This window comes from Serinus canaria, chromosome 25 (assembly GCF_022539315.1).
Source record: "Serinus canaria isolate serCan28SL12 chromosome 25, serCan2020, whole genome shotgun sequence".
Taxonomy (NCBI): Eukaryota; Metazoa; Chordata; class Aves; order Passeriformes; family Fringillidae; genus Serinus; species Serinus canaria.
Genome location: NC_066338.1, coordinates 14,587,623 through 14,605,302, shown reverse-complemented (window position 1 = coordinate 14,605,302; position 17,680 = coordinate 14,587,623). Strand labels below are relative to the sequence as shown.

General features: G+C 71.7%; 2 protein-coding genes across 2 annotated transcripts in view; one reads left to right on the top strand and one right to left on the bottom strand.

Moving 5' to 3' along the window:
* Window positions 1–7,050, bottom strand: part of PLEC (plectin) — a 74,987-nt gene extending 67,937 nt beyond the window's left edge. Inside the window, 1 exon segment of the mRNA XM_050984870.1 lies at window positions 6,249–7,050. Coding sequence (XP_050840827.1) covers window positions 6,249–6,744 — 496 coding nt within the window. The 5' untranslated portion in view covers window positions 6,745–7,050.
* A 7,984-nt stretch (window positions 7,051–15,034) lies between these two features.
* The window catches only part of LOC103825210 (myosin-6-like), a 26,442-nt gene continuing 23,796 nt past the window's right edge, over window positions 15,035–17,680 (top strand). The window contains exons 1-3 of the mRNA XM_050984869.1: window positions 15,035–15,807; window positions 15,924–16,490; window positions 16,764–16,848. Coding sequence (XP_050840826.1) covers window positions 15,035–15,807; window positions 15,924–16,490; window positions 16,764–16,848 — 1,425 coding nt within the window. The remainder of the gene's footprint in view (window positions 15,808–15,923; window positions 16,491–16,763; window positions 16,849–17,680) is intronic.

The following is a 17,680-nucleotide window of genomic DNA, read 5'->3' as shown; positions in this document are numbered from 1 at the left end:
GCTGAGACACACCTGCAGCAGCCCGCACAGGTGTGCACATGCTCTCACACACGTGTGCACAGGCACAGACACGTGTGCTCACACACACAGACATGTACACACAGACACGGACACACAGACAGACACACAGACACAGGCACACACACACAAAAACACACATTTACACAATCACCCTTTCCGGGCAGAGCCCGCCCCAAACTCAGCGCAGCCCAGCCCGGCCTCAGGGCGGGGTCACAGAGGGGGCGTTGCCCGAGGGGAGGGGGGGGGATCCGCGCACTCCCCGCCCTTCCCCGTGTCCCCCCGCCCTCCCGGGTCCCCCCGTCCCGCCGCTCCCGCACCCCCGCTCCCGCACCCCCCCCGCGCTCCCCTCCCTTCCCGGGACCCCCCCCCTCGCTGCCCCGCGCCCCCCCGGTCCCGCTCCCCTCGGTCACCGGTGCAGCAGAGCCGGGCGCTCAGGTACCGCCGCCGCTCGGGCCCGGAGCCGCCGCTCAGCCAGTCCCCACCGGGACCAGACATGGCCGCGCCGCTCCACCGGACGGGACTGGACGGGACCCACCATCCGCCGACAGACGGACGGACCCACGGCCGGGACCGACCAGCGGCACCGGGCGGACGGGACGGGCGGGACGGGGTGGGGGGGGGGGGAAACGGGCGGGACCCGCCCCACTCTGCCCCGCCCTCCCCTCAGCGGGCCCGGCTGCGCCACCGCCCGCAGCACCCGGGGAAACCGGAGGGAACCGGGGGGAACACCCCGTCCCTGCAAGCCGGGGGAAACTCCATCCCACACCCCGGGGCGATGTCCGGACGGGACACCCCCTCCCGCACTCAGGACCCCCGTGCTGGGACCCTGCACCCCGCACTCGGCCTCTCCCCTTTCCCCCCGCCCGGAGCCCCCAGGACCACCCGGTACCGCAGTCACGGCGCACCCCGGCACCTCCAGCACCCGCGTCCCGACCCCTCCCCACACACAGAGCTCCAGGGGATGGGGGCAACTTGTGCCCCCCTGAGCACGAACCACTGACTCCAGCACCCATTCCTCCCGGCTTCCTCTCCCCGCAGGGCTCCCTGTGCCAAGGGCAGCCCTCACCGTGTTTTTCCGGGGGGGTTTACCCCGCCTGCGCCCCCCAAGCTGCCGGGACCCCCTGTGCCCCCACCCCGCGGTGGGACGAGCCCGGCAGCACCGCAGGGCCGGACCTGTTTGTGCTGGGAAGGGGCCTGGGACTGGGACGGGGGTCCTGGGGGATGCCACGGCATCCCGATGCCCCCAACCCCCCCGGCCCGCAGGTCACCTTCTCCAGGCCCGCAGCAGCAACAGCAGCAGAGCGAGAAGCCCATCGCGCGTCCCGGCCCGGCGCCCCCCGCCCCGCTCGGCGTCCGGCCGCGTCTGGTGGGAGTGTAGCGGAATCCGCGCCCGGAGCGCGGCCAGAGCGCGGCCAGTGACTCACACAGCCCACGGCCTCCGCCAGCCCGGCTCCTCCTGCTCCTGGGCAGCGCCGTGCCCAGCCCCGGCCACTCTGCTGGGACCCCCCAGCCCCGCAGGGCTGTGGGCAGAGCGCAGCGAGCAGCTGGCACACGGCTGGAGGGGCTGGAACCACCGGGCATGGGCACAGGCATGGCATGGCATGGCATGGCATGGCATGGCATGGCATGGCATGGCATGGCACAGGACCCCCGCTCAGGGAGGCACTGGAGTGGTTTGAGGTCGGCTGCAGCCCGTGCCAGCACCCTGGGCACTGAGGGGGCTGGGGGAGCAAGTCACATCCCGGCTGCTGGGAGGGCGGGGGTCTTGGTGGGGGGTCTCGGGGAGCTTGGTTGGGGGTCTAGCGTTAAAACCCAACATGGCACAAGCCGGCCAGGATGAACCAGGCCAGAAGCAAGGCCCAGGAGTGGGGGCTGGGCACGGCACGGCACGGCACGGCACGGCATGGCACGGTGCCGAGCCACGGCGCAGCCCCACGGCAGCGGCAGTGTCGCATCTGTGCCTCGGAGATAAGGAGCAGGGGGGGCGGGGGGGGGCCGAACCGGGACGATAGCAGCCTGCAAACGGGGAACACCGCCTGGAACGGGACACGTGTCCCGTGGGATGCGCCCGCCACGCCCGCCACGCTTCCCGCACGCTGCCAGGGCTCCGCCACGCTTCCCACGGCTCCGGGACGCTTCCCACGGCTGCACCGGGGAGGACGTGGGACAGCGGCGGGAAGAGCTTCCCCATGGCCGCCAGAGGCAATGCCGGGAGGCGGAGGCCGTGTCGGGGGGGGCCGCGCCGGGGATGCCGGTGGTTGCCAACCACGGCCCCTCGAGGCTGGTGAGTCACTGCTGCGGCCAGAAGCAACATCCAACAACGCTCCCGGCCTGGCACAGCCAGAGCCGCCAGCGCGGTGGAAAAGCTGAGTGGAGCGGAAAGGGGGACACGGGGGGGGGTTCCCAAACCTCTGGGGCCCCCACCCGCCCACTGCCGCCACGTCTCTCTGGCAGCCTTGGAAACCGGAGCGGAGCCAAACAAACAGCGGCATCCTGCTGCCAAAACCAGCCGGCGCCGCCACCAGGCTGCCAAGCCCGAGCTTCCCCAGCCTTCTGCCCTCCAGCCCTCTGCCTCCCAGCCCCGCGGGCATGGGCATGCAGACCCGGACAGGTGTTCCGGTTGAGTTTTTCGGATCCCCGAAAACACCTGCCTTGGCACTGTGCCACGAGGGCAGATGGTAAAGCCCCTCGTGGGCACCGGGCAGCCCCTTTGCGGGCACCGGGAAACGCACGGTGGGCACCGGGCAGCCCTTTTATGGGCACCGGGAATCCCCTTTGTGGGCACCGGGAAACCCACCGTGGGCACCGGGCAGCCCTTTTATGGGCACCGGGAATCCCCTTTGTGGGCACCGGGAAACCCACCGCGGGCACCGGGCAGTCCCCTGCGGGCAGCCCTTTCGTGGAACCCGGGTAGCCCCTTCGTGGGCACTGGGTAGCTTCTTCATGGGCACCGGGAAGCCTCTTGTGGGTACCGGGCAGTCCCCCGCGGGCACCGGGCAGCCCCTTTGTGGGCACCGAGAAACCCACCACGGACACCGGGCAGCCCCTTTGTGGGCACCGGGCAGCGCCCCTCTCTCCCCTAAAAGGGTTTCACGATCAGCGCTCTAAACCAAAGCCCCTGCCCTGGCGTGGCGCAGCCGACCGGGGGCACAGCCCACCACCGGGAGCAGAGGGCACCACCGGGGGTACAGGGCAGCCCCGGGGGCACCGGGAGCACCCCCGAAGCCCCGCGGGACGGCAGGACCGGGGCCCCCAGCACCGCCCAGCGCAGCCGATGCTGCCGGAGCCCCCCGGGAGCTCCGAGCGCTGGGCGGTCGCGGCGCCGTGATGGGCCCCGGCAGGTGCGACCTTGGGGGTGTCCTTCGGGCTGGACCCGTGCCAGGGACAGCGGCCCACCCCCGGTGTCCTCCCCGGCGGGGGCTCCGGCCCGGCCAAGGTGCCCTGCCCGCCTTATCTGGCACCGGCACCGGCAGCGGCCGCCGCGGATCGCACCGGCCGCGGGCTCGGCGGTGGATTCCCAGCGCGGGAGCGGAGCCATCCCGGAGCGGCGGCGGCCTCGTGACGGTGCCCGGTGCCACACACAGACCGACGGAAGCCGCAGCCAACGCCCTGGAAAGCGCCGGGGGGGAGGGAAGGGGCCGCCGGCAGAGCCCCCGCAGCTCGCATGCAGGCGGGGGTGCGTGCGGGGGTCTCACAAGACCCCCAGACACCGGCACCCTCTCGGCCCTCCCCGACCCCCTGTGTCACCAGATACCCGTCCCCAAAAGCATTTGGCACCTCCGTGCCTCGGGATGGGGATGTTGCGGAAGGGTTTGGGCAGCCAGCCCAGTGCCGGGAAACTCCTGGCGGGACCCCCACCAGAAAAAGTGCCAGAGGGGACGGGGTGGGCACGGGTTGGCGGCACTTGGGGGGGGGGGGGCACACTCTGTCCGTGCTGAGTCACCCTTGGGTACCATCACCCCCCTCCCCCCGCTTGGGTACCACTCCCACCGGGATGCTCCCCCATGGCAGGTGACGCCCCCCAGACCCCAGGGCAGCGCGTCTCTCCCCTTATCCCCCACCCCACCGTGGGTGGGTCCCATCCAGATCCCCGCAGGACACCCCCACCCACCCACTCGGGACACAGCGAGGTGCAGGTGTCGTGTGGCTCCCCCCTTCCCCGGGGCCGGTGGGCGGGGCGAGGGGCCGAGCCGAGCGCGGCGCGGGGGGGGGGCCGAACGGAGCCCAACTCACCGGTGCCCCCCGGCTCGTCCCGCTGCCGCCGCCAGTACCAGACCAGGGCGAGGGATGCCGCGTGCCCCGCCGCCACCAGCGATGGGAACAGGGACCCGCTGTCCTCCATGAGGGGCACGGGACGGGCTCGGCACCGGCCGGGCTCGGCGGGTCAGGGACGAACCAGCGCCCGCCCCCACGGGGCAGCGCCCTCTCCGCCTTAACCCCTCCCGAACCGCGCCGTGGAGACGCCTCCTGCCCGCCGCACCGGCAGGGCCCCCCCCCCGTGTCCCCCCCCATTCCGCGTCTTCGTCCCCCCCCCCCCCCCCCCGGAGTGTCCCCTTCATCCCGGCTTTTTATATCCCGGGACAACGCGCCTCGGCGGCGCCAGACCCCCCCCCGTTCCCGTCCTTTCCGCAGCCCCACCGGTCTCACCCACCCGGTACGACCTTCATGGGCAGGCAGGGTGCGGGCAGGTGCGGGCAGGGTGCGGACAGGTGCGGAGCGCGGAGCGAGGGCGCAGCGCGGCTCCGCCGGTGGCGGCGGGGGCTGGGGGGGGGCGGGCAGGGAGCGGGTGTCGATATAAATAACCGGGGCCCGTCACCGAGCCCGAGTTAGAACATGACACGGGCGGGGGCGGGACGGGGAGACCGCGGCGGCGCCCCAGGACCCCCGGAACCCCCCGGCACCGGGGCGGGTGGTGACTGTCACCTCGGGGGTCGCCGTGACATCAAGATTAAGAGCTCCGGCACGGCCCCACCGCTGAAAGAGGCCACCCCCCCGGTCAGGAGGGAAAATGGGGCCGCTGGAGGGTACCGGGACCCCCTCAGCCCCGCGCGGACCCCGCAAGCCCCCCGCCGCCAGCGCAATCCCGTCCCCGCAAGTCGATATTCCAGGCCGGGTTTTCCGGCAGCGGCTCTCGGGGCGGAGGGAAAGCCTGGAGCCGGATCCGCTGGCACGGCGGGACTGGACGGGACGGCCGGGGCTCCGCGATCGCGTCCCACGCGAGGGTCGGGGGAGATCGCAGCCCCTGAGCCCAGCGCGAGATGCGACCCCCGAGCAGAGCTCGGGAGAACCCCTCCCGTCCCCACGGGACGTGGGGGCCGCCCGCGCAGGACCAGCACCCACGGGGCAGCAGCGCCGCGGGCCCGGCCCCCCCGCCGGCCGGTGACTCACGGCGCTGGCAGGGACCGGGCTCGGCGCCTCCAGGCTGGAAACTTGGACCGGAGGCGGCTGCCCACGGCCACGGGCTGACTCACAGCCCGGGGGGGATCGGGGGGGGCCCCTCACCGCCGCCTCGGAGCGACACCACAGCTGCCCCGCCCGGGGGGGTGGGACACCGGACGCCCCGCACCCCCGCCGGGTCCAGCTGCCGCCGATCGTGTGTCGGGATCGCGTGTCGCTGGGGAGGCGGGGTTGGGGACCCCCCCCACCGCAGTCGCAGCCCCCTCCCCAGCAGCACTGCCCGCCCCAGCTGCCGCCGTCTGTCCGACCCACCCCAGGCTCCGTGGGGACCTCGGGGCGAAAAATGGCCACGGAATGTTCCCCCCCCATGCCATGGCCCCCCTGAAGCGTTGCTCCCCACGGCACGGGCACTTCACGGCTCATCACCCCCCAGCACAGCCCCCCCCGGCCCAGCGGCCTCCCCACCACGGTGGAGCCCGGGAGGGCGGCAGCAATGCCACCCCTGCAGCTCCCCGGGTCCTGTCACCCCACCAGCCTTTCGGGACCCCGGGAAGCCACCTCACTGCACCCCGACCCCCCGTGATCCCCCAGCGACCACTCCAGCCCAGAGCATCCCCGTGGGGTCAGGGGGGCACGGCGAGGAGCCCCCAGCGCCCTCCTCCCTCCCCCGACAGCGCAGGGGCCTTCAGGTACCCCCTGCCCCATCCCTGTCTGGGAAGTGGGGGATTTAGGGGACCTTAAGGACTTGTCCTTGTCCCAGACCTCCCCTGGCAGCAGCGGGACTCGGCTGCCCCCCACCCACGAGAGCATCCTGGGGCACCGGTTGGTACCTGCGGCCGGGCTGGGCTGAGGGGGCGGCTGGCACACCCCCTGCCCTGCGGTGACGGCGACGGCTTCCACGTGCCCCTCGGCCTCGTCCTTCCTGCGGTAGAGGCGGTCACCGCCGGCAGGACGCGCCCGCTGGGTGCCAGCTCCGGCCGGGGCAGCGGCGCGCCGGGCCTCGGGCCGGGGCACGGCGGGGCGCGGGACGCGCTGCAGGGAGCGCGGCACCACGTCCGGCGGCAGCCGCAGGTACTGGCGCAGGTGGGCGACCCCGGCGTCCGTCAGGTACCAGTAGAGGTGTCGCCAGGCCGCCGTTTGGCGCACGAGGCCGCGGGAGCGCAGCGAGGCCATGGCGCGCCGCACCTCCACGTTGGCCACGCCGGGCAGCTGCGGGTGGGTGCGCCGGGGGCAGCCGTCCCTCTCCCCGACCAGGACACCCTCGCGAAACAGCAGCTCCAGGATGGAGCGGAGCCGCTCCAGCGGCATCAGCATCCCCGCCACCATGGCTGGGCAGCACGACGCAGGGCACGGCCCTCAGGGCTCGGTCACAGCTCAGCAGAGTCCAGCACCGCTCCGTATGGCACAGCACAGGCTGCTCCAGCACCGTCCAGTATGGCCCAGCACAGCCCAGTATGGCCCGGCACGGCCCAGCTCACTATGGTCCACTACAGCCCAGTACGGTCCCACACGGCTCGGGTGCTGCAGCCCAGCCCAGTACGGTCCAGTTCGGCCCGGTATGGCCTGGCACAGCCCAGCGCGGTCCGGTACAGCCCCGTATGGCCCGGCACGTCCCGGCGCGATCCGACACGGAGCGGCGCTGGCTGCCGGCACGGCGGGAGCGGCTGCGGCTCCACCCCCGGCCGGGGGGGTCAGGGGGGGCCCCAGGCCCAGCCCTGACTCACCACCGGCCCCTCCCCGGCCCCGGCTCCCGCCCGGGGGGGGCCACAGCAGGACCCGCCTCCCCTTCCCCACCCCCAGCCCCGACCCACCCGGCCGGTTCCTGCGTGGGAACCCCCGCGGGTCCCGCCCCGCCCCGGGACCGGCCCCGTGGAGTGCCCGGGGGGGACCCTGAGCCGGAGGGGGGGTGTCCCTGGAGATCCTGGAGCCCAGCGGGAGGGGGACACCGAACTGCGGGGGTCTCTGTGCGTGGGAGGGGCACCCTGAGCCTGGGGAGGGTCCCTGAGCCGCGGCTGTCCCCGAGCTCGGAGAGGACCGTGAGCCCGGGGTCCCCGGGAGGGGGGAAGCCCCGAGCCGGGCACGGCCCCTCCCGGCTCGCCGAGCATCCCGGGCTGCAGGCAGAGCCACGGGCAGGGGGACGAGCAGGTGCACGGGCATGGGCAGGGGCACGGGCAGGGCTCGGCAGCCACATCCTGCCACGTCAATATTTGCTATGCTCCTGCCCCTTTTTGTCCCCAGGGGGACCCCCCGGCAGTGACACAGCCCCGGCGGTGGCACAGCTGTGCCACCGCCACGCCCTGCGGGTGGCAGGTGGGGACGAACGAGAGGCAGCTGCCACTCCCCTGAGCCCCCCGGGCACCGAGCACAGCCCAACAACCCGCACCGGCACCGCGGGGACCCCAGCATGGCCCCCGCACAGCAGCGGGACCCCCAGCACCACCGTGGGGGTGGGAGAGCCCCGGCACAGACGACCCCCCCTCTCCGGGTCCCGTGTGAGGGGGTGTGGGGGTGGCACCCCCATCACAGAGCAGGAGGAACTGTGCGGGACAAACTGGGGGCCACGCTGCCCCCCACGCCTGGGGGTCCCAGGCTCACAGACCCCAAAAGGGGAGGAACCCCCCCAGGGGTCTCTCAGCAGCCCGAGCCAGGCACAGTGAGGTCGGGGCACAGGGATGCTGCGAGGCTGCAGGAGGAGCCCCCCGGCAGCCTTGGGGGGATGGAGGGACACCCCCACAGCACCCATGGTCCCTACTGATGGGATTCACTAGGATTTACTGGGATTTACTGGTGGGGAGCAGCGACCCGGGCATGGGGGGCTGCTGCCTGCGGGGTGCTCGCCCCAGAGCTGCCAGGCCCCGGGGATCCGGGGTCGGTGTGCACGCACTGGCATCTCTAGGGGCCCCACCAGGACTTGCACAACTTCCCCATGCCCGAGGGCAGACCGCGGTGGCAGAGTGGGGCATGGCGAGAGCTCCCATCGCTGTGGGCACGGCACAGCTGGTACAGCGGCACTGGGAACACTGGGGCGCCCAGACCCCCTCACAGGGACCCCTCGGGAGAGCATCAGTGCCTGTCAGAGCCCCACAACACCCCAGAACCCCAGAGGGGTGGGATAGAGGGCAGGAGCGAGGGGGGCAGCGGCTGGGGGTGGAGGGAGGGGGAGTGATGGGGGGCAGGGATGGGGACAAAGGGGGGGCAGAGATGAGAAATGGGGAGCAGCCATGGGGGAGTGATGGTGCCTGCCATGGAGGAAGCACGGGGGGCATCTGTAGGGAAGTGATGGGGACAGTAGGAGCGTGTCCCCCCCCAGCCGCGGCCCCGCACCCCCGGCCCGCAGCGGGGTCACGGCCGCGCCGGCGGCTCCCTCTCTCCGGGAAGTGCCGCGTCAGCGCCCGCCGCCCGCCGTGATCCAACGCGATGTGACAGCGGGGCCACCGCCAGCGTCCCCGCCGCTGCCCCGCGCTGGCCAGGGCGCCGCCACCTCCCCGCACCCACCGGGAAGAGCCCTCCCGCAGCGTCCCCGCAGCTCCGCTCGCCTCGGGGGCTGGGGGCCGTGAGCAGCACGAGGGGCTGGGGGCAACCCCCGAATCCCGGTCCTGTGCCCCCCATGCGCCCCTCACCCCATGGAGCCTTCGGGCAGCCCCCCAAATGTGGGGGGGGGGCGGGGAGCAGCGCTTGCGGCAGCGGCTTCTGGCCACGGGCCTGGCGCTGCCGTCCCGGTGCCGGTGCCAGCGCCGGTGCCGGTGCCAGCGCCGGTGCCGGTGCCAGTGCTGGGGTCTGGCGGGGCCGCCGGGCTCCCCGTGCCCAGCGGAACAAAGCCGCGGCTGTTTGCGGAGGGCACCGCGGCCAGAGACCGGCTCCTAATGAGGCCGATGCCGGCAGGGGTCCCGGTGCCAGCGGGGGTCCCGGCGCGCCGGCGGGGGTCCCTGGGACGTTTCTCACCGTAAATCAGCCTCGCCGCAGCCCGGGGCTCTGCCGGAGGGGACACGACCCGGGATCCCCTGCCTGGGGCCTACGGCATCGCCGCAGCTGCTGCGCACCCCGACCCTGCCGGGGTCCGTCCCGAACCACGCCGGGATCGCCCCCACCCGCCCGAGGTCCACCCCATCCCCACCCACCCGAGGTCCATCACGACCCCCGCCGGTGTCCATCCCACCCCGACCCTCTCTGACTTCGCCCTGAGCCTCCCGGGCTCTATCGCGACTTTCCCGGCTTCCATGCCATCTCTCGCCGGGTCCATACCGAACCGGGCCGGGCTCTGTTACAGCCCGACCCCGGCCCAGCGGTGGCTCTCTGCCCGCTGCGGTGACACAGGGGCCGGTGGCCGCCAGCAGCCCCGTGACCGGCATCCGCCGGCGCCCGTTACTCACGCCCCAGCGCTCCGGCTCTGCGGCGCGGCTCGGTAACTCGGCCCCGCCACGGCGGAGCCTGCCAGGGGCCCGGCGGCACCGAGTGACTCCGAGAGATGCCGGTGATGCCGGGGCGTCCCCGGTGACCCCCGCCCTCCTCTCTGCGCTGCGACATTGGCACGGGAGAGATGCGGCGCGGCTGGAGCTCCCTGGGACGCGCCCCCCTCCCCCCACCCGCGGGACGCGGAGCCCTTCCCGGGACGCGGAATTCCCGCCGGTGCCCGTGGGCCTGGCCCCGGGAGCCCTCCCGGTGCCCCCTCCCCCGGTACCTTTGAGGGAGGCGATTTCGTGGTGGATGCCCCGCGCCCCCTCCATGGCCGCCCGCACTCCCGCACGCTGCCGGCCGGTCCCGCAGCACCGGGGCGGGTCCGTCCCGCCCCCCCCGGCCGCTGCCCCGCCCCGCCCCGCCCCACCGCCGCAGCCCCCCGCCCCTGCGGCACCGACACCGCCCCCCCACCCCCCCCCCCGGCGGATGGGACGGGCCCCGCAGACCCCCCGGCACGGCACGGCACGGCACAGAGTCCCGGCAGCGCGGCCCTCCCAGACCCCCGGTACAGCAGAGACCCCCCCCCCATCAACAACAGCACAGCCCCCTCCCCAGCACAGACCCCTGACCAGTGAGCTCCCACAGCAAAGAACCCCCCAGCACAGACCCCTGCCCCCCACAAGCACAGCGCAGCCCCCCCACCAGTGAGCTCCCACCTCCCAGCCCCCTCCCCAGCACAGACCCTGCCCCCCCAAGCACAGCACAGCCCCCCACCAGTGACTCCACAGCACAGACCCCCCCAGCACAGAGCCCTCCCCCCCAGCACAGCACAGACCCCCCCAGCACAGACCCCTGCCCCCCCAGCACAGCACAGCCCCCCCACCAGTGAGCTCCCACAGCACAGACCCCCCCCAGCACAGACCCCTGCCCCCACAAGCACAGCACAGCCCCCCCACCAGTGAGCTCCCACCTCCCAGACCCCCCCCAGCACAGACCCCTGCCCCCCACAAGCACAGCACAGACCCCCCACCAGTGAGCTCCCACCTCCCATACCCCCCCCCAGCACAGACCCCCTCCCACCCAGCACACACACAGTGCTCCCCATGCCCAGCCCCCTCCCCCATTCCAGTACAGCCCCCCCAGTTCCCCCCCAGTGCGTCCCCAGGGTGTGGGGCCTCAGTCCTGCCCTGCCAGCAGTGCTGGGTGGGCGTCTGTCCCTCAGGGGGGCAGGGGACCCCCCCAGCTGGCACTGGCACCAGTGTCCAGGGCCAGCCAAGGCCTCAGGCTCAGCTCTGCGTGGCCACACCAGCCCAAAGCCAGCCAGGAGTGGCCACTGCACTGTGGCCACCAGCCAGATTGAGGACCCCAAGAGGGACCCAGAACAGCCACCACACTGTGGCCACCAGCCAGCCCTGGGGACATCAGGAGGGGCTGTGACATGGCCACCACATCATGATGACAGCCAGCCCTGGGGACATCAAAAGGGATCCAGCACAGCCACCAGCCAGCCCTGGGGACACCAAGAGGGACCCAGCACAGCCACCACACTGCAGTCACCAGCAGCCCTGGGGACACTGGGAAGGGCTGTGGCATGGCCACCACACTGTGGCCACCAGCCAGCCCTGGGGACACCAAGAGGGACCCAGCACAGCCACCACATTGTGGCCACCAGCCAGCCCTTGGGACACCAAGAGGCCACCACGCTGTAGCCACCATAGCTGCTGGCCACCACGCTGAGGATGCTGGCCTCACTCCAAGGTCCAGGGACACCAGGAGGGGCACCAGCCATCCCCCTAACCCCAGGGACAGCAGGAGGGACACCAGGACACCAGGAGGGACACCAGGAGGGACACCAGGACACCAGGAGGGACAGTAGGAGGGACAGCAGGAGGGGCACCAGGAGGAGCACCAGGAGGGACAGCAGGAGGGACACCAGGAGGGACTCCAGGAGGGACACGAGGAGGGGCACCAGGAGGGGCACCAGGAGGGGCACCACCCAGCCCCCTAACCCCAGGGACACCAGGAGGGACTGTGGCACAGTCACCATAGTGGAGCCACTGGGCCACTGTCCACTCCCACTGCACTGTGGCCACTGTGACCCCCAGCCATCTCCAGGGACCCTGGCAGGGACCCTGGCACGGTGCCCACCCCACGACCCTGGTGAAGGGCCAGGGTGTCCTGGGGACCCAGCTGTCCCTCACAGGTGACAGAAGATGAGCACCGTGCCAGGCCTGAGGCCTGGCTGCCACAGTGACAATGACAGTGGTGATGGTGGCAGTGGTGACGGTGTCCTCCAGCCTGCCTTCAGTGCCCATCAGGCCCTGTGCCAGCTGAATGGCTCTAACAGAGAGGGCACGAGATGCCCAGCACCCATCTCACTTGGGGATCCCAGTCCCCTCGGTGTCCCCTTCCCCACGCCAGGGCCACCACTGTCACCTCCAGCCCTGCCCCGCGCGTGGCAGAGTCCCTGGCAGAGCGGGTGTTGGGTCCCCTGGGCTCTGAGCGGCAGGGATGGCACGTGCCAGCCGTGCTGGCAGGGATCACCAGCCCCGATGGGCTCGGTGCCCACCGCCACTGTGTCACCCTGCCCGGCTGTGCTGGCTCAGCCCTCCAGACCAAAGTGCCCTCGGCCCCTCGGGGCATCCACACCCAGCCTGTGGCCAGGGCAACACACCTGGCAGCACCTGGCAAGGGGGGACAGGGACCCACAGTCTCGGTGTTCTGCGGGCACCCAGTGAGGTGGCACTCTGCAGTGACACCAAACCCTCTGTGCAGTGACACCGAGCCCAGCCCGTGCCCAAACCCTGGCACCAAGCAAGGTGGAGTCACAGGTTGATACCAAAGTGCCAGCACCTGGCAAGGGGGGACAGGGACCCCCCACTCTCGGTGCCCCAGTGGCACCCAGTGAGGTGGCACTGCAGAGTGACACCAAACCCTCTGCCACTCACTGAGCAGTGACACCGAGCCCAGCCTGTGCCCAAACATTGGCACCAAGCAAGGTGGGGTCACACGGTGATACCAAACCTGCCAGCACCTGGCAAGGGGGGACAGGGACCCCCCCAATCTCAGTGCCCTGCTGGCACCCAGTGAGGTGGCACTGTGCAGTGACACCAAACCCTCTGTGCAGTGACACCAAACCCTGGCACCAAGTCAGGTGGGGTCACAGGGTAATACCAAACCTGCCAGCACCTGGCAAGGGGACAGGGACCCCCAATCTCGGTGCCCTGCTGGCACCCAGTGAGGTGGCACTGGGCAGTGACACCAAACCCTCTGTGCAGTGACACCACTCTGTGCAGTGACATCGAGCCCAGCCCGTGCCCAAACCCTGGCACTGAGCAAGGTGGGGTCACAGGGTGATACCAAACCTGCCAGCACCTGGCAAGGGGGGACAGGGACCCCCAATCTCGGTGCCCCAGTGGCACCCAGTGAGGTGGCACTGGGCAGTGACACCAAACCCTCAGTGCAGTGACACCGAGCCCAGCCTGTGCCCAAACCCTGGCACCAAGCAAGGTGGGGTCACAGGGTGATACCAAACCTGGCAGCACCTGACAAGGGGTGACAGGGATCCCCACTCTCGGTGCCCTGCTGGCACCCAGTGAGGTGGCACTGCAGATGACACCAAACCCTCAGTGCAGTGACACCGAGCCCAGCCCGTGCCCAAACCCTGGCACCAAGCAAGGTGGGGTCACAGGGTGATACCAAAGTGGCAGCACCTGACAAGGGGTGACAGGGATCCCCCCAATCTCGGTGCCCCAGTGGCACCCAGTGAGGTGGCACTGCAGAATGACACCAAACCCTCTGTCACTCACTGAGCAGTGACACCGAGCCCAGCCTGTGTCCAACAGCACTGAACACTGGCACGAGCAAGGTGGTACCAAAGTGCCAGCACCTGGCAAGGTGAGGTGACAAGGTGACACCAAACACCTGGCCCAGAACCTACAGCACTGAACCTGCCAGCACCTGGGGAGGTGGGATAGCACGGTGACAATGAACACCTGCCAGCACCTGGAGAGGTGGGACAGCACGGTGACAATGAACACCTGCTGGTGGCACCTGGAGAGGTGGGACAGCACGGTGACAATGAACACCTGCCAGCACCTGGGGAGGTGGGACAGCACGGTGACAATGAACACCTGCCAGCACCTGGAGAGGTGGGACAGCACGGTGACAATGAACACCTGCCAGCCCCCAAAGAGGTGGGACAGCACAGTGACAATGAACACCTGGCAGCACACCTGGAGAGGTGGGACAGCACGGTGACAATAAGCACCTGCCAGCACCAGGGAGGTGGGACAGCACGGTGACAATGAACACCTGCCAGCCCCCAAAGAGGTGGGACAGCACGGTGACAATGAACACCTGGCAGCACCTGGGGAGGTGGGACAGCACGGTGACAATGAACACCTGCTGGTGGCACCTGGAGAGGTGGGACAGCACGGTGACAATGAGCACCTGCTGGTGGCACCTGGAGAGGTGGGACAGCACGGTGACAATGAACACCTGCCAGCACCTGGGGAGGTGGGACAGCACGGTGACAATGAACACCTGCCAGCACCTGGAGAGGTGGGACAGCACGGTGACAATGAACACCTGCCAGCACCCAGGGAGGTGGGACAGCACAGTGACAATGAACACCTGCCAGCACCTGGAGAGGTGGGACAGCACGGTGACAATGAACACCTGCCAGCCCCCAGGGAGGTGGGACAGCACGGTGACAATGAACACCTGCTGGTGGCACCTGGAGAGGTGGGACAGCACGGTGACAATGAACACCTGCCAGCACCTGGAGAGGTGGGACAGCACAGTGACAATGAACACCTGCCAGCACCTGGAGAGGTGGGACAGCACGGTGACAATGAACACCTGCCAGCACCTGGAGAGGTGGGACAGCACGGTGACAATGCACACCTGCCAGCAGCTGCCGAACCCTGTGCCACCCCTGCGGTGGCACCCGGGCCGTGCCGAGATGTGCCAGGCTGCTCCTGACAGCACCAAGTGCCCCAGGGTCCCTCAGCCGGGGGACACGGCGACAGTGCCACAACTGCTGGTGGCACAAGCAGGGACTGCAGGCCGTTCTCACCACCCCGACACCGGGGTGCCACTCTGGTGGGAGCAGCCAGACCCCCCGATGGCCGGGACCCCGCAGAGGGGACAGCTGGGACCCCCGGCGTGGGCCCGGGGGGGCTCCCCCCGCAGGCAGCACCCGCTCCCATGTAAGGGCATGGCCGCGGCCGCTGCCGCCCCACGCCGCGACACCGGGGCGCCCTCGGCCACGGGCAGGCACCGGGGGGCACTGCGGGCACCACCGGGGCCAGACCCTCCACCCGGCGCGGGGCTCGTACCCCGAGATGCCACCCATGTCACCAATGCCTCCGATGCCACCGATGCCACCACCGAGCCCCGGCGCTCCACCGCCCCCCGCCGCCGCACTGTCACCACCCGTGCCCCCTCCGCGCCGCCCCCGGCCACCCGGCAGCCCCTCTGTCCCCAGAACATTCGGAGGGACCCCCCTGCCCCACCACGCCGCCACCGACCCCTCCGGTCGCTCCGGGGGGCGCGGGCACAGCCCCCTCCAACCGCCCGCTGGCACCGAGCCCCGGCGAGGGCAGCGGCCCGGGGGGCTCCCGGAGGGGTCGGCGGTACCGGGCCGTGTCCCCTGGCCCCCCCGGCCCCCCCGGGCCGGCCCCCCCGGCCGTGCCGGGGCTGGCGGTGCCCGTCGTGCCCAATTATGGGAATGAGCGGCCGCGCTCCCCCGCGCCCCCCCCCCCTCCGCGGCCGGCGCCCCACGGCGCCCCCCGGCCGGCCCGAGCTGGGGCGGGGGTCCCGTACCCTTGTAGCGCTCCCGCACGTCCTCGTAGGCCTGGATGAAGTCCTGCTCTTCGGGCTCGGGAGGGGGGCCGGCGGCGGCCATGGCGGCGGGGGGGGAGGATTTGGGGGGGGGGGCGAGGGCGGGGGGCCGGGGCCGGGGTCCGGCGTGCCCGGTGTGTCCGGTGTGTCCGGAGGATCGGCGGCCCCGCACCCCGCGGCCGGGCAGGGGCACGGGAGGGGACAGGGGACGGGACAGGGGACGGGACTGGGGACGGGACGTGCCCCCGCCCAGCCCTTTAAAGGAACCGCCGGACACCGCCCCGGAGCGCGGAAACGGCACCCACGGGCACGGCACACACCCACGGGCACGGCACCGACCCACGGGCACGGCACACACCCACGGGCACGGCACACACCCACGGACACGGCACCGACCCACGGGCACGGCACCGACCCACGGACACGGCACCGACCCCCGGGTACAGCACCGACCCCCGGGCACGGCACCGACCCACGGACACGGCACACACCCACGGGCACGGCACCGACCCACGGGCACGGCACAAACCCACGGACACGGCACCGACCCACGGGCACGGCACCGACCCCCGGGCACGGCACACACCCACGGACACGGCACCGACCCACGGGCACGGCACCGACCCCCGGGCACGGCACACACCCACGGGCACGGCACACACCCACGGGCACGGCATCGACCCACGGGCATGGCACACACCCACGGGCACGGCACACACCCACGGGCACGGCACCGACCCACGGGCACGGCTCCGACCCACGGGCACGGCACCGACCCACGGGCACGGCACCGACCCACGGGCACGGCACACACCCACGGGCACGGCACTGTGGGGCAGGGCACCCCACGGGTCAGGTCACCCTGTGGGGCACGGAGCAAGGAAAGTCCTCCACGCCCCCCAAAGGGGTCACTCGGTGCTGGGGATGTGGCACTGCCCGAACCCCGATGCTGCTGGCCCCGTCCGTGGGGCACCCACGGGTGCCCAGAGGAGCGCGAGGGGTGGGTGATAAGGGACAGGGGTAGCAGGTGATAGGGGACAGTGTGGGGCTGGCGGCGCAGGTGGTAAAGGATGGGGTGGGGGGGTCCTTGGTGCACCCCACAGCGGCACAGTGACCCCCCCCCCCCAAATCCACACCCCGACCTCCCCACCCTCGCTCGAGGGGCAGACCCTGCGCCCCCCTCCCCTGGTGAGAGCTCAGCCCCTCACAGAGACCCCCCCCCCCGTCCCCTCCTGCTGGTGGGGACAGGGACCTCACGCCCCCCGGGACTCCCTCAGCAGCCCCACGAGCACCGAGGGATTTTTACAGCTCCGTCTCCCGGTGCCACCTGAGGGGCACAGAGGGGGTCCCACCGCGGCCCCCAACAACCCCCCCCCCCACTCGGAGCCCAGTCCCGGCCGTGGGCGAGCTGGGGGGGGGGGGACGGGACACTCCGGCCCCATGAGACGGGGCATCGTCATCCCTAAAAATAGATATTAATGCCCCGAAACTCGAGCGGGGACAGCGCAGGGGGGGGCGAGGGAGGGAGGGAAGGAGGGGAGGGAGGGGAGGGAGGGAGGGAGGGAGGCGGGGAAGGACAGGGAGGTGTAACGGAAATAGCCGGGGGGAGGGTTCTGTGCCGCGGGAGGGGCTGAGTGCTCTATGCGGGGGGAACGCTGAGCATTTATAGGGACGAACTGGCAGCTGTACGGATCAGCACGGCACGGCACGGCGCAGCTCGGCATCCCTCATCGCGGCTTCACTGCCCCGACCTCGACACAGCGCTGTGTCACCCCTCGGTGCCCCGTGGGACTCCCACGGCATCGCCCCCACGGGCCTCCAGACACCGCCGACCCCTCCGTCCCCCCGCGCACGCCGAGTCCCCCGGGTCACGTCTCAGACCCCCGCACACATCCCGACCCCCACTCCCCCACAGCGGCTCATGACGAGCCCCCCAGACACGCCCCGGCCCCCCTGTCACATCCCGGCTCCCCGGACGCGTTCCCGTCCCCGGGCCGTACCTGCGATGCGGATGACGGCT